The 12,500-nt window shown below is 44.3% G+C and overlaps 1 protein-coding gene across 1 annotated transcript in view; it reads right to left on the bottom strand.

The window, feature by feature from the left end:
• Nucleotides 1-12,500, bottom strand: part of LOC123750438 (putative neural-cadherin 2) — a 349,307-nt gene that overhangs the window by 142,558 nt on the left and 194,249 nt on the right. The window contains 2 exon segments of the mRNA XM_069332160.1: nt 7,816-7,862; nt 7,865-7,949. Of these exon segments, the coding sequence (XP_069188261.1) occupies nt 7,816-7,862; nt 7,865-7,949 (132 nt within the window).

Genomic DNA, 12,500 nt, shown 5'->3' on the forward strand with positions numbered 1-12,500 from the left:
TATATATATATATATATATATATATATATATATATATATATATATATATATATATATATATATATATATATATATATAAAATATATATATATTATTAAATATGACCGAAAAAGTAAGATTAATAATTCTAACACGAATTTTCTCAATCTTTCGTACATTACGCTTCACTGTTGGAGGTAAATCAAAAATCACTTCTCCAAAATTCATTTTTATTTCTAGTCTGACGCGACACGGGCGCGTTTCGTAAAACGTATTACATTTTCAAAGACTTCACAAATACACAACTGATTATAACTTACGTATCGCCGATTTTATATCTACATTTGAGTGAGGTGGGAGGGGTGATGTGGCATTAACACAAGACAGAACAAGAGGGGATATTAATAGGGTATTAAAAGTATCAACACAAGACAGAACAGAAACAATGGGTATTGAATAGAAGTGTTTGTAGAAAGCCTATTGGCCCATATTTCTTGATGCTTCTATATTGGATGCTTCTATAAAATATATATATATATATATATATATATTATATATATATATATATATATATATATATATATATATATATATATATATATATATATATATATATATATATATATATATAATCTTTGGACAACACCCACCAGTGGGCCTCGAACCCAGAAAGCACAACTACCTTCCAGTAGCTGCCATAACTAGTACGCCTTAACCCACTACACCATCAGACCCTACAAAAGAAGTAGAGACTTCGAGATATATATACAGTCTCTACTGTATATATATCTCTACTTCTAGACGTAGAGACGAAGTCTCTACTTCTTTTGTAGGGTCTGATGGTGTAGTGGGTTAAGGCGTACTAGTTATGGCAGCTACTGGAAGGTAGTTGTGCTTTCTGGGTTCGAGGCCCACTGGTGGGTGTTGTCCAAAGATTGTTATTAATCTTCACTTGTGGTTTATGCAAGTATAGGCATATATATATATATATATAGTATATATATACATATATATTATATATATATATATATATATATATATATATATATATATATATATATATATAATAGAAGGGGTACCACCTCTGGTGCAAGTGTAGGGACCTATAGCCTCGGAGAAGAAAATAAAGAGTAAGACATTGTGGATCCTCACTGAACACTTTGATATTTTCTTCTCCTACCACGCCTATTCTTTGGTATGTGTGTATATTTATCTAACTTTATTTGAAAACGTCATTACAAAAAAAGTTACAATATTGATTACATGCAGGGTACAAGGCTGCTTGTCACAAGTTGAACAGCTCCTCCAGCTCCACAGACGGCGGGCAGGAACCATGGATGCAGTGAGCATTTCCTCTCTGGATTGCCACACTAAGGCGCTGAAAGAGAAAACTGGCAGCTCTAGGGTCTCTAGTTGTTTCGATTAGCTTAGACCCCAACTCCATCAAAAAACTAGCAGCCCTTTTACCCCAGGCACCAAGTGTCTCCGAGTCAATGGGGACAAAATTGTTGTGGTGCTCATGGTCTCTGTATTTACGTGACTTGGCCGCTTCCCAGTGATTGGCAGCTCCTCCTGCTTGTGTAGCACTGAAGTCAACATAGTTATTGGCCAAAGTTGAAACGCAAGTGTAGTCCCACACCAACTGTCTACCATTCTTCCAGGGGTTCACCGTGATTCCGTCTGGATGACCGACACATCACATCAGAGTTGTGGGACATTAGGCAACGGGGCTCTCTCTCTGCTGGACAACCGGCTGTGGTAAGGCTTCTCTTAATAATGTCATTGACCTCGCCGTGTCTTGCATGCCATCTTCCTGTCTTTTGGCAGAGAAGGCCATGCCGTCTGTACCTGTCGGCCTCTGCCTCGCCGCAAATACACCTGTATTCGGTGTGGATTGGGGCAGCGAGGCTGAGAGCCACGGCAATTCGGAGGGCCTGCGGTGTGAGACGGGTGCCGGTGGCTGACATTGGGATTGCTAATAGGAAATCACCTGCATGGGAAGCTGCTACAGCTCTATGTCTGGCAGTGTCATGTGGTGTTGTCGCAGCTTCCAACAAAGTCGCAGCTTCTTGGTCGGCAATGGGGATTGCTGACCAAGCTGGATTGCTTATGGGCTTCAGAAGGCGGTGGTTGGGGTGCTGGTCCTGCGAGAGAGACCCATTTGGTTGTGCAGTCTGTGAAGCTGGGATCATGTACCCCAACCTGTTGAACTAGGTGCTCAGGTAGGATTTCCTTCACCAAGTTGTCAGACCCCACTGAAGAGGACAGGAACGCTGGTACAACAATTTGTGTTGCTGTGCGCACGCCAAGGCCCCCGAGTCTGACAGGAAGGGAGGCCTCTTTCCACTGTGAGTCGCTGAGGGAAAGATTGAGGGTTTTTTTCTAGTGTTGATTTCAGCAAGCTGTCGTACTCTTCTAATTTAATAGTGTTGAAAGATGACGAACATCTTAGAAAGTAGGTCAGCCTGGGGAGGGACAAGCATCTGGTGATGAGGTAAAGTGCATCATGAGCATCGGTGTCTTCAATCCTCTCGTTCATCCTCTTCAGGTCAGTGATCTTCTTACCAAGGACCTCGTCGATAGCATTGCTTCCAAGAGGAGCACCTAGGAGTGTGCTGTGCTCAGGGTTGATTGCATGAATGTCAGGCAAAACAACTTTTATTTGCTCTATTATGTGCTGGTTGGTGGAGGTTATTTCGCACTTGGAAGGGTTCAGGGTGAGACCTAGGCTTGCTCCTTGCTCCTGGATTATTCTTATGTCGTCCAAGAGTGAGGCTGGGGAGCTGGCTGGAGTACCATCGTCCAAAAACCAAATGTTGAGCTCACTGGACAAGTTATAAGTGACTTCTTTGATGACTAGGCAGAAAAGAAAAGGAGCAAGGGGGTCACCCTGTTGGACACCTTGTGATTCAATTTCATGTTCCCAAAAAGTGGAGTTAGATTCTTGCTGTAGCATGAGTTTACAAACGGGTAGAGGGAACGAAAAAGGCGATGAACCGCACTGAGTACTGCATCCCTTCTAACCAGATTGAAAGCATTTTTGAAGTCCAGCTTTATCAGGACTTTTTCATCCGTAATGTTGGCAATGTAGGCTCTAGCTGCATGAGCCGCTGCCATATTATATATGGCAGCGGCTCATATATATATATATATATATATATATATATATATATATATATATATATATATATATATATATATATATATATATATATATATATACATATATATATATATATATAAAATTATAACATTTGTGAGGGTACCACCTCTGGTGCCAATGTGGGGACCCATAGCCTCGGAGAAAATAAAAAGTATTCAGAGGAGACCTTGTGGTTTCTCACTGAACACTAATATTTTCTTCTACCACCCCCATTCTTTTGTATGTACACATATATATTTGCTTTATTTGAACTTTGTTACAAAAAAGGAGTTACATATAAGTTACAAAGATGGTTATCATAGGTTGTCGAGTTCCTCCAGCTCCTCAGATGGCGGGCAGGAACCCTGGATGCAGTGCGCATTTCCCTCTGTATCGCCACGCTGAGGCGCTGGAAAAGAAACCTGGCAGCTCTTGGGTCCCTTGTCGTTTCAATGAGCCTAGAACCCAGTTCCTTCAAAAAACTGGTAGCACTTTTACCCCAGGCGCCGAGTGTCTCAGAAGCAATGGGGACAAAATTGTAGTGGTGATCCAGTTCTCTATACATACGGGATTTGGCTGCTTCCCTGTGGGTGGCAGCGCCACCTGGTTGTGCAACACTGAGGTTAATGTAGGTGTTAGCCAGGGTTGATACGCACGTGTAGTCCCATACCAACTGCTTGCCAATCTTCCAGAGGTTCACTGTGATACCATCCGGGCGACCAATAAGAGCATCAGAGTTACGGGGCGTTAGGTAACGGGGCTCTCTTTCAGCTGGGCATCCAGCTGTGGTGAGGCTCCTCTTGATGATGTCGTTAACTTCACTGTGCCTCGAGTGCCATCCCCCTGTGCTTTGGCAGAGTAGACCATGGTGGCCGTACCTGTCAGCCACCACCTCGCCGCAAATACACCTATATCTGGTGTGGATTGGGGCAGCAAGGCGGAGGGCCACAGCAATTCGGAGGGCGTGTGGTGTGAGATGCGTGCCAGTTGCCGACATTGGGGTTGCTAACAGGAAATCCCCTGCATGTGGGGCTGCTACTGCTGTGAGGCGAGCAATGTCGTGTTGTGTTGTTGCAGCACCCAGGCACTCTGCAGCAACTTGGTGTACAATGGGGCCATCCCAGCTGGATTGCTTGTGGGCTTTTGCGGATGGTGGTTGAGGTGATGGGCCTGCAGGAGAGGCCCACTCTGTGGCACAGCGTGTAAAATTGGGATCATGTACACCTGCCAGCTGATGTAAGTGGGCAGGTAGAATTTCCTTCACAAGGTCGTCGGATGCTGATAAGGAGGACAGGAAGGATGGAACAGTGATTTGCGTTGCTGTTCGAACTCCGAGGCCCCCAAGTCTTATGGGAAGAGAGGCTTGTTTCCACTGTAGGTCATCAAGAGAGAGATTAAGGACTTTTTCTAGCATTGATTTCAGTAACCGGTCATACTCACTTAGTTTTTGGCTACTGTAAGATGGTGAACACCTCAGAAAGTAGGTTAACCTGGGGAGGGACAGACATCTGGTGATGAGGTAGAGTGCATCATGAGCATCAATATCCTCAATCCTCCCATCCATCCTCTTAAGGTCGGCGATTTTCTTATCAAGGACCTCATCGATAGCTTTCAACCCCAGGGGAGCTCCTAGGAGTGTGCTGTCTTCAGGTTTAGTTTTATGGATATTTGGCAGAAGACCCTCTGTTCTCTCTACGATGCCCTGGTTGGATCATATTATTTCACATTTAGAAGGGTTCAGGGTGAGGCCTAAAACTGCACCTTGCTCCTGGATTTTTCTGATGTCCTCCAGGAGGGAGTCTTGGGAACCAGCTAGGGTACCATCATCCAAGAACAGATGTTAAGCTCGCTGGACAGGACTTCTGTGACTTGATTGATGACTAAGCAGAAAAGGAGAGGAGCAAGGGGGTCACCCTGTTGGACGCCTTCTCGCGAGTCAATTTCATGTTCGCCAAAAAGTAGCTTAAGGTCCATATTGTAGCATGAATGTACAAAAGGGTAGAGGGAAGGGAAATGACTATGAACCGCACGGAGTACAGCATCCCTCCGCACCAAATTGAAGGCATTTTTGAAATCTAGCTTGATAAGGGCCTTTTCGTCTGTGATGTTGGCGATGAAGGCTCGAGCTGCATGGGCTGCCGCCTCACACCCTTGTGGAATGCCGAACCCGAGCTGTTTTGGCTTCAGCATGTTGGCCGCTGTATCACTAACTGTTCTTGCAGCTGTCTTTGCGACGAGACGCCGGAGAGAATTGCCCACAGCTATTGGCCTGATCCCTCCATCCTTTTTCTTTAGAGCACAGAGAGATGCTCCAAAAAAGATAGGTCTTATGGTCGCTGGTATGTTGCCAGCTAGACATGTGTTGGTGAATCTGGTTAGTTCCACCAAGAGGTTCTTTGCAATGTCACCCAGTGCAGTGTTGAGCATTTGCTTGAGGTGGTTGGGTTTTAGTCCTGTGAACCCACCTGCTGATCCTGTTGGGAAGGACAAGGCTGCTTTATGGACCACAGATTCAGCCACCAAGAGAGGTTCTGCTCAGGTAGCCCCCACTTGTACAATGTCGTCCTCACGCGGAGCCCTGGGTGGGTGTTTCTCCCTTAGGGCTTGAGCTGTTGCGGCATCTCTGTCGGCAATTGAGTCCTCACTGGTGATGACTCGTATTGCGCCAATAGTGTATCCTTCTTCTATTTTCTTGGTGACTGATGTTCTGATTTTTGATGTCTCGGATATGGCACTGTTGCTCTTCCTGCCGTGGGTGTTTCTCGCGCGAATAGGAAGGCGCACCTGGTTGTCCTCCCTGGGAAAATCATTTATAGCTTTGATGACTGAGGCAGCTAAGGTTTTTTCTCTCCTTGCAGGGGTGGCTAGACATATGTTGCCAAACATTAGGAGGTTGTGCCATGCTTGGGTCGTTCCAGGAGAGTCGTTGACTTTTCTCAGGAGGGCAGATAATTTGGCTGCTGCATGGGGGCGGGCTGCTTTAGGGATGTGTTGCAAGGTTCTGGCTGATGTTGCTTTAATAGCTTCTAATAAGTTTTCTGTGGGAATGAAGGTCTGGGAGGTGTTTTGCCTTACGGGCGGTGTGGGCTGTTGATTGGTGTTCTCCCTGGGAGGGCGCTCAGAACCCAAACACCTGACTCCGTTGTGGTAATGAAAGCGCACATTATTGTCACTCAACCGGATATAGCATACCCTGTCACACGTCTGACATCTGCCTTGTCTACCCCTGCTTGATGGCTCATCTTGGCGTGGAGAAGCCTGGCTGTCTGTTGAGAGCTGCGACATGGGCGGGCGCTGGGCTGGCGCTGGGCGGGCGCTGGGCTGGCGCTGGGCGGGGCGCTGGCTGGCGCTGGGCGGGCGCTGGGCGGGCGCTGGGCTGGCGCTGGGCGGGCGCTGGGCGGGGGGGGGGGGGGGGTGGACGGCGGGTGGAGACTGGAGGGTGGGCGGCGGTTGGAGGCTAGGGGGATAGTCAGCTGGCCGGGTCACTTACTAATCAGATGAGTGGTAATACATATACCACCTCTATACAAAGTGTGAGTATACACCCACTACCCAATATGTGGGTATACATTGGGTGAGTGGGTGGCGTAGACACACATGGGAGCTTCCCGGGTCCTATGGGCGGGTGGCAAGGTGGCCTCGTGGGTGGGGAGGCGACGTGGTGGGGTGGGAAGGAGGGGGAGAGCAGGTACTTCCCGGCCTGGGCGCTGGGTGGGGTCGGGGGTCAGGGCGACACTAACACTGGTATAATTCCCCGTATATCACTGCACAATAATGAATGAATCACACACTTGTAATCTGACTCATTGCACGTGTGATGTACTCACAATATGATAGATATGTTGCGCCCATTATCGCTGACAACGTAACTTGTCGTACAGTTAACAACGTTGTTAACGTTGTCGTACAACGTAACGTAATATATATATATATATATATATATATATATATATAATATATATATATATATATATATATATATATATATATATATATATATATATATATATATATATATACTAAAAATAAAAAGATATACGCAATATAATTTAAAATATATGACAATATCAATTCCAGTTCATAACAAGATTTGACATTTCTAATCTCTATGTCTCATGCACGTTTCTCTCTCTCTCCGCTAGCCGGCGACTGTCACTTTTGTTGGAGTCTGGTAGTAACTAGCTTTCAGGCCCTTGTAATGAGGTAACTAGTAACTACATTACGGGTCATTGTGTTTGCGTCCGATAAATATAATGAATGGAAATTTCATATTAACTAAGGGGTCAAGGTCACTTTTGAAAGATGATTAATTTTTAGAATGTTTCCTCCGCGGTCCCTAAGCCTCTGGCTGCCCCCATTTGCCGGCATTTTGAACTAAACTAGAATTATTTTGCACAGTTTCTGATTGTTAACTCCAAACAGTGGTTACTTTTAACCTTTTTTCGTTGTCTGTCTTTTTTTCTCGTTATCTGTGCAACTCTAACTTCGTTTTCCCATTCATCTCTCTCTCTTTCTTTCCTTCCCTCCACCAACTCTCTCTACCCCTTACATTCAAGTAAATATCATCATTAGCATTTCACTTCCTTCCAGTCAATCCCTCCCTCTGCCTTTCTCTCTCTGTTTCGTTAATATTAATTCCCCTCTCTTCTATTCTTCATTCACCTCTCAAAACACAAGTTTGAACACAAACTCACCCTCAGCAAGCGGATGGCCCCCGTCAGAGGGTCAATGGCGAAAGCGACCTTGATTCGTGGCTGGAGACGCCATCACCAGAGAGGCTATACCGCAGGAGTCCATACTCTCCCGCGTCGCCGTCTGTAGCAGTCACCTGCTGCAGGAGGCAGACAACCTCTGAAACTCATTATAGTCCTTATGGAGAGCTAGATGGTGGTTGAAGGAATGTGAGACACGGAGGGAGAGGGAGAATAGTTACGTGGTAGTGGATTACAGTGTGCTGGTGAAGACAAAATCATAGAGAATATAATAGAGACTATGTATAATATGATTGAGTACTATGTTTTCAGTACATAGACTGTTTATGCTAATATTTTATGTAGAGCATCATTTGATATCTTCTCCAACCCTTCTACTCACCAACACTTAGGTCTGTAAAGGTATTCCCGAAGATCTTGTCTTTCATTCCCAGTACTGTCTGTTTATTTTCTTCTGCTTTTAAGTAGGCGTCCATATCTACTGAAAGGTGTAAGGTTGTCCTCTGTTGTAAAGCTGACGTTGCTTCTGCTACTCAGCTTAATATTATTACGGCTAGTATATTGATAAAAGTAATAGAAGTGAACAAATCCGCACGGGGCCTTTGATGAGAGACCGAATCCATAGTGGAAGACATCGTTTATTTGCTTCTAGTCTGTCAAGTTACCAAACTTGTTTTTTTTGCAGGGATATTCCTGCGCGGGCCCTAAACCTTTGGCTGGCCCACTAAGTGTTGCTTGTTTCTGTTTACTTGGGCGGAGTATGAGTACTTATTACTCGTATGGTCGCTTCAGTAAGATTTTGCCATATGTGTTTAACAACGTCTTCTGCTCTGTTGAATCTAAGTTGAAACCTTAATGGGTTTGTAACTGTGCACTGTGTTAGATAATGTTCCAGTGGTCTGTCGGGCATTTCTCCACAGTGTTGACATTTCCTCTCATCTTCCGGAACCTGTAAGCCTATTTCCCATGCACATGGGTGTCCAAGCCTGATGCGATGTAAGTGCACTTCTGTTGTTCTACTGCTTCCTTTCATCAAACTAAGTGGTTCGTAGTTGGTTGAATTCTTGTACCAATCCGCAGATCCTGATGTTGCAACTGCTGTGTTTGTGGTCACTGTACATCTTTTGCATTGCTCTGTTTCTAATTACTTTCTTAATCTGTGATAGACTCTGTGGTATGTAAATGTCTACATTTCTTCTCTTACTTGCAAGTTTTGCAGCTTCGTCTGCAATGTCATTTCCTATTATTCCCACATGACTTGGCACCCAGTTGATAAGTACCCGTCGGCCTTGTCCTTTGAGTGTTTGCATTAATGATATGACATTTGTGATCAGATGTATGTTATCACATATGTGTTCTTGTTGCAAGGTTTTAATGGCGGTTCTCGAATCTGTATGTATGATAACATGTTGTCGGTGTTGAGCAAGAGCATGTTCCAAAGCCTTTTGAATGTCTAGCATCTCTGTTTGTAAAGTCGAACACCCATTTGAGAGCCTCCAACTATTTACCGAGTTTCCTGCTTTAACTGCAGTTCCGGTTTCTTGTCCCTGCTGGTCTACTGATCATCTGTGAAGTATGTGAAGCTGTCGGATGCCATGTTTGCTTCTATATGCATCTGTGCAATGTTACGTAGCAGATGAGGATTTGTCTGATTCATTTGTCCTTCAATAACCATAATCTTAAAGTCTGCTGGCAGAGATTCCCAAGGGGCTTGCATAACAAAGTCTGCATGTATTTTGTCGACACCTATTTCACTGATTGTGTTTGTTATATCGAATGTATTGATGGTGTTTATCGCACAGTGGGTCCACCTGTTGCTATTGGAGGCTCTTCTGTCCAGAGTTAGTGCTACAGTGATTATATCTTTAAGTGAACTGATTCTAGGTCTAGTCAATATCTTGGTCAGCATGCACGCAGCGATCCCTTTTACCCGTATTTCAATCGACGTTAGCTTGGTTTCTAGTCTTAACCAAACTTGATGATCTGCTCGTAATGTCTTTGAATTGTTAGTTATTTTTACTCTAAGTGTATTACCGTCGTTGTGTGTTACCGTTGGCAGGGTATTACCGTGTGTTACCGTTGCAGTGTGTTACCGTTGAAGTGTATTACCATTGCAGTGTGTTACCGTGTGCAACAGTTGTAGTGTGTTACCGTTGCTGTGTGTTACCGTTGTAGTGTGTTACCGTGTGTTACTGTTGTAGTTTATTACAGTGTTTTAACGTTGCAGTATACTCATCTATTTGTACTCACCTAATTGTCTTTGCAGGATCGAGCATTGACTACTGGATCCCTCCTTTCGAGCCATCGGTTGTTTGCAGCACTGACTCCGGTCCTATTTCCCTATCATACCTAGTTTTAAAATTATGAATAGAATTTGCTTCCACAACCTGCTCCATAAGTACATTCCATTTTTCCACTACTCTCACACTGAAATAAAACTTCCTAACATCTCTCTGGCTCATACGAGTTTCCAGCTTCCACTCATGTCCCCTCGTTGTGTTGCTATTCCGTGTGAACATTCTGTCTGTCCACTCTGTCAATTCCCCTGAGTATTTTAAACGTTCCTATCATATCCCCTCCCCCTTCTTTTTTCTAGTGTCGTAAAACTTAGTTCCTCCAGGCGCTCTTCATACTCCATCCCTCATAACGATGGAACGAGTCTCGTTGCAAACTTCTGAACCTTTTCCAGTTTTCTTATGTTTCTTCAGGTGGGGGGGACTCCATGATGGGCGGCATACTCTAAGACTGGTCTCACGTAGGCAGTGTAAAGCGCCCTAAAAGCCTTCTCACTTAGGTTTCTGAATGAAGTTCCCCTTCATTGTGTACTGTTCCTTTGGTCTCCTATCACCTAGTCCCATTTCCATAACTATACATTTGCTCGTGATGAGCCCCAGTAGCCATTTCTCTGACCATCCCTGCCACCTGTTTACGTCTTCTTGGAGTATCCTACAATCCTTATCTGTCACAACTCTACTCATCAACTTTGCGTCATCTGCGATCATCGACATTTAGGATTCTACTCCTCTAAATATGTCGTTAACGTATATTAGAAAAAATATTGGTCCTAGCACCGATCCCTGAGGTACTCCACTTGTCACTGTTCGCCAGTCCGACTTCTCGCACCTTACCGTAACTCTCTGGCTCCTTCCTGTTAGGTAGTTCCGTACCGATGCTAGGGCCTCGCTCACTCCCGCCTGCCTCTCAAGTTTGAATAGCAGTCCTCATGTGTGGTACTGTATCAAACTCTTTTTGGCAGTCCAGAAATACGCAGTCTGCACAACCTGCTCTGTCCTGCGCTATCCTCGTTATTTTATCTTAGAATTCCAAAAGGTTTGTTAGGCAAGATTTCCCTTTCTAGAACCCATGTTGATGTTTGTTCACAAACCTAATGTTCTCTAGGTGTGCAACCAGTCGTAGCCTAATTATTCTTTCAAGTATTTTACAGGGGATGCTTGTCAGTGATACAGGTCTATAGTTAAGTGCCTCCTCCCTATCACCTTTCTTTAAAATTGGTTCAACATTTGCCCTCTTCCAGCAATTGAGCAATTATTACAACATAAGTGATTCATTAAAGATCCTTGCCAGAGGCACGCTGAGAGCCTGCGAGGCCTCTTTTAGAATCCACGGTGATACTTTGTCTGGTCCAACACCTTTAGTTGCGTCCAGTGTTGACAACTGTTTCATTACCTCCTCTGCTGTCATCTCTATATCTGATAGTCTTTCATCTAAGGAAATCTCTTCTAACAATGGAAGCCGCTCAGGCTCGGTTGTGAACACTCCATGGAAACTGGCATTCAAAACTTCGTAGATTTCCTTGTCACTTTCTGTATGTCCCCTCTGTTTTTCTTAGTCATGTCACTTAGTCGTTCACCGACATTTTGCTTCTTATATGCCTGTGTAGTAATTTAGGTTGCTTTTTTTTCGCTTTAACCGCAATATCTTTCTCATAATTCCTTTCCGATGTTCTCCTTATGTTAATGTAACAGTTACGAGCTTGGTTGCATCTGATCCTGTTGTCCTCTGTCCTTTGTCTTCTGTACTTCCTCCACTCCCTCCTGCTTCTCATTTTTTCTTCCTGACACTGTCTATTAAACCATGGGTTATTATATTCCTTCTTACTTTTTACCTTTACTGTTGGTATAAATCTCTTTTCGTCCTCCTGGCATTTCCATGTAACTAGGTACTTCATATCTTGGACTGTTTTTCCTCTAATTTCTTCCTCCCACTGCACTTCTCCCCGATAGTCCCTTATCCACCTGTAGTCCCCTCTCCTGTAGTCAACTCTCCTTTCCGAGAACTCTTGTCCCATGGTCACAAGTTTGAGTTCAATCATGTAGTCAAAGACTAGGACACAATGGTCACTGGCCCCTAGAGGTACTTCAAGCCCCAAATTCTCGATGTCTTCTACGTTGTGGGTGAAAATCAGATCTAATAGGCACGGTGTATCCATTCCTCTTTCTATTGTGTCTTCCTTCACATTGTGTTAGGAAATTCCTGTCTATAACATCTACTATCTTTGCTCCCCACGTTTCTTCCCTGCCATGGGGATTCCTTGATTTCCAATTTACCTCTCCATGATTTTGGTCTCCCATGATCAGGAGCTTCGTTCTCAATTTGTGAGCTAATGTTGCTTCCTTCTGCAGAACATCTGTACAAGCCTTGTTGTT

The sequence above is a fragment of the Procambarus clarkii genome, chromosome 27, assembly GCF_040958095.1.
Source record: "Procambarus clarkii isolate CNS0578487 chromosome 27, FALCON_Pclarkii_2.0, whole genome shotgun sequence".
Taxonomy (NCBI): domain Eukaryota; kingdom Metazoa; phylum Arthropoda; class Malacostraca; order Decapoda; family Cambaridae; genus Procambarus; species Procambarus clarkii.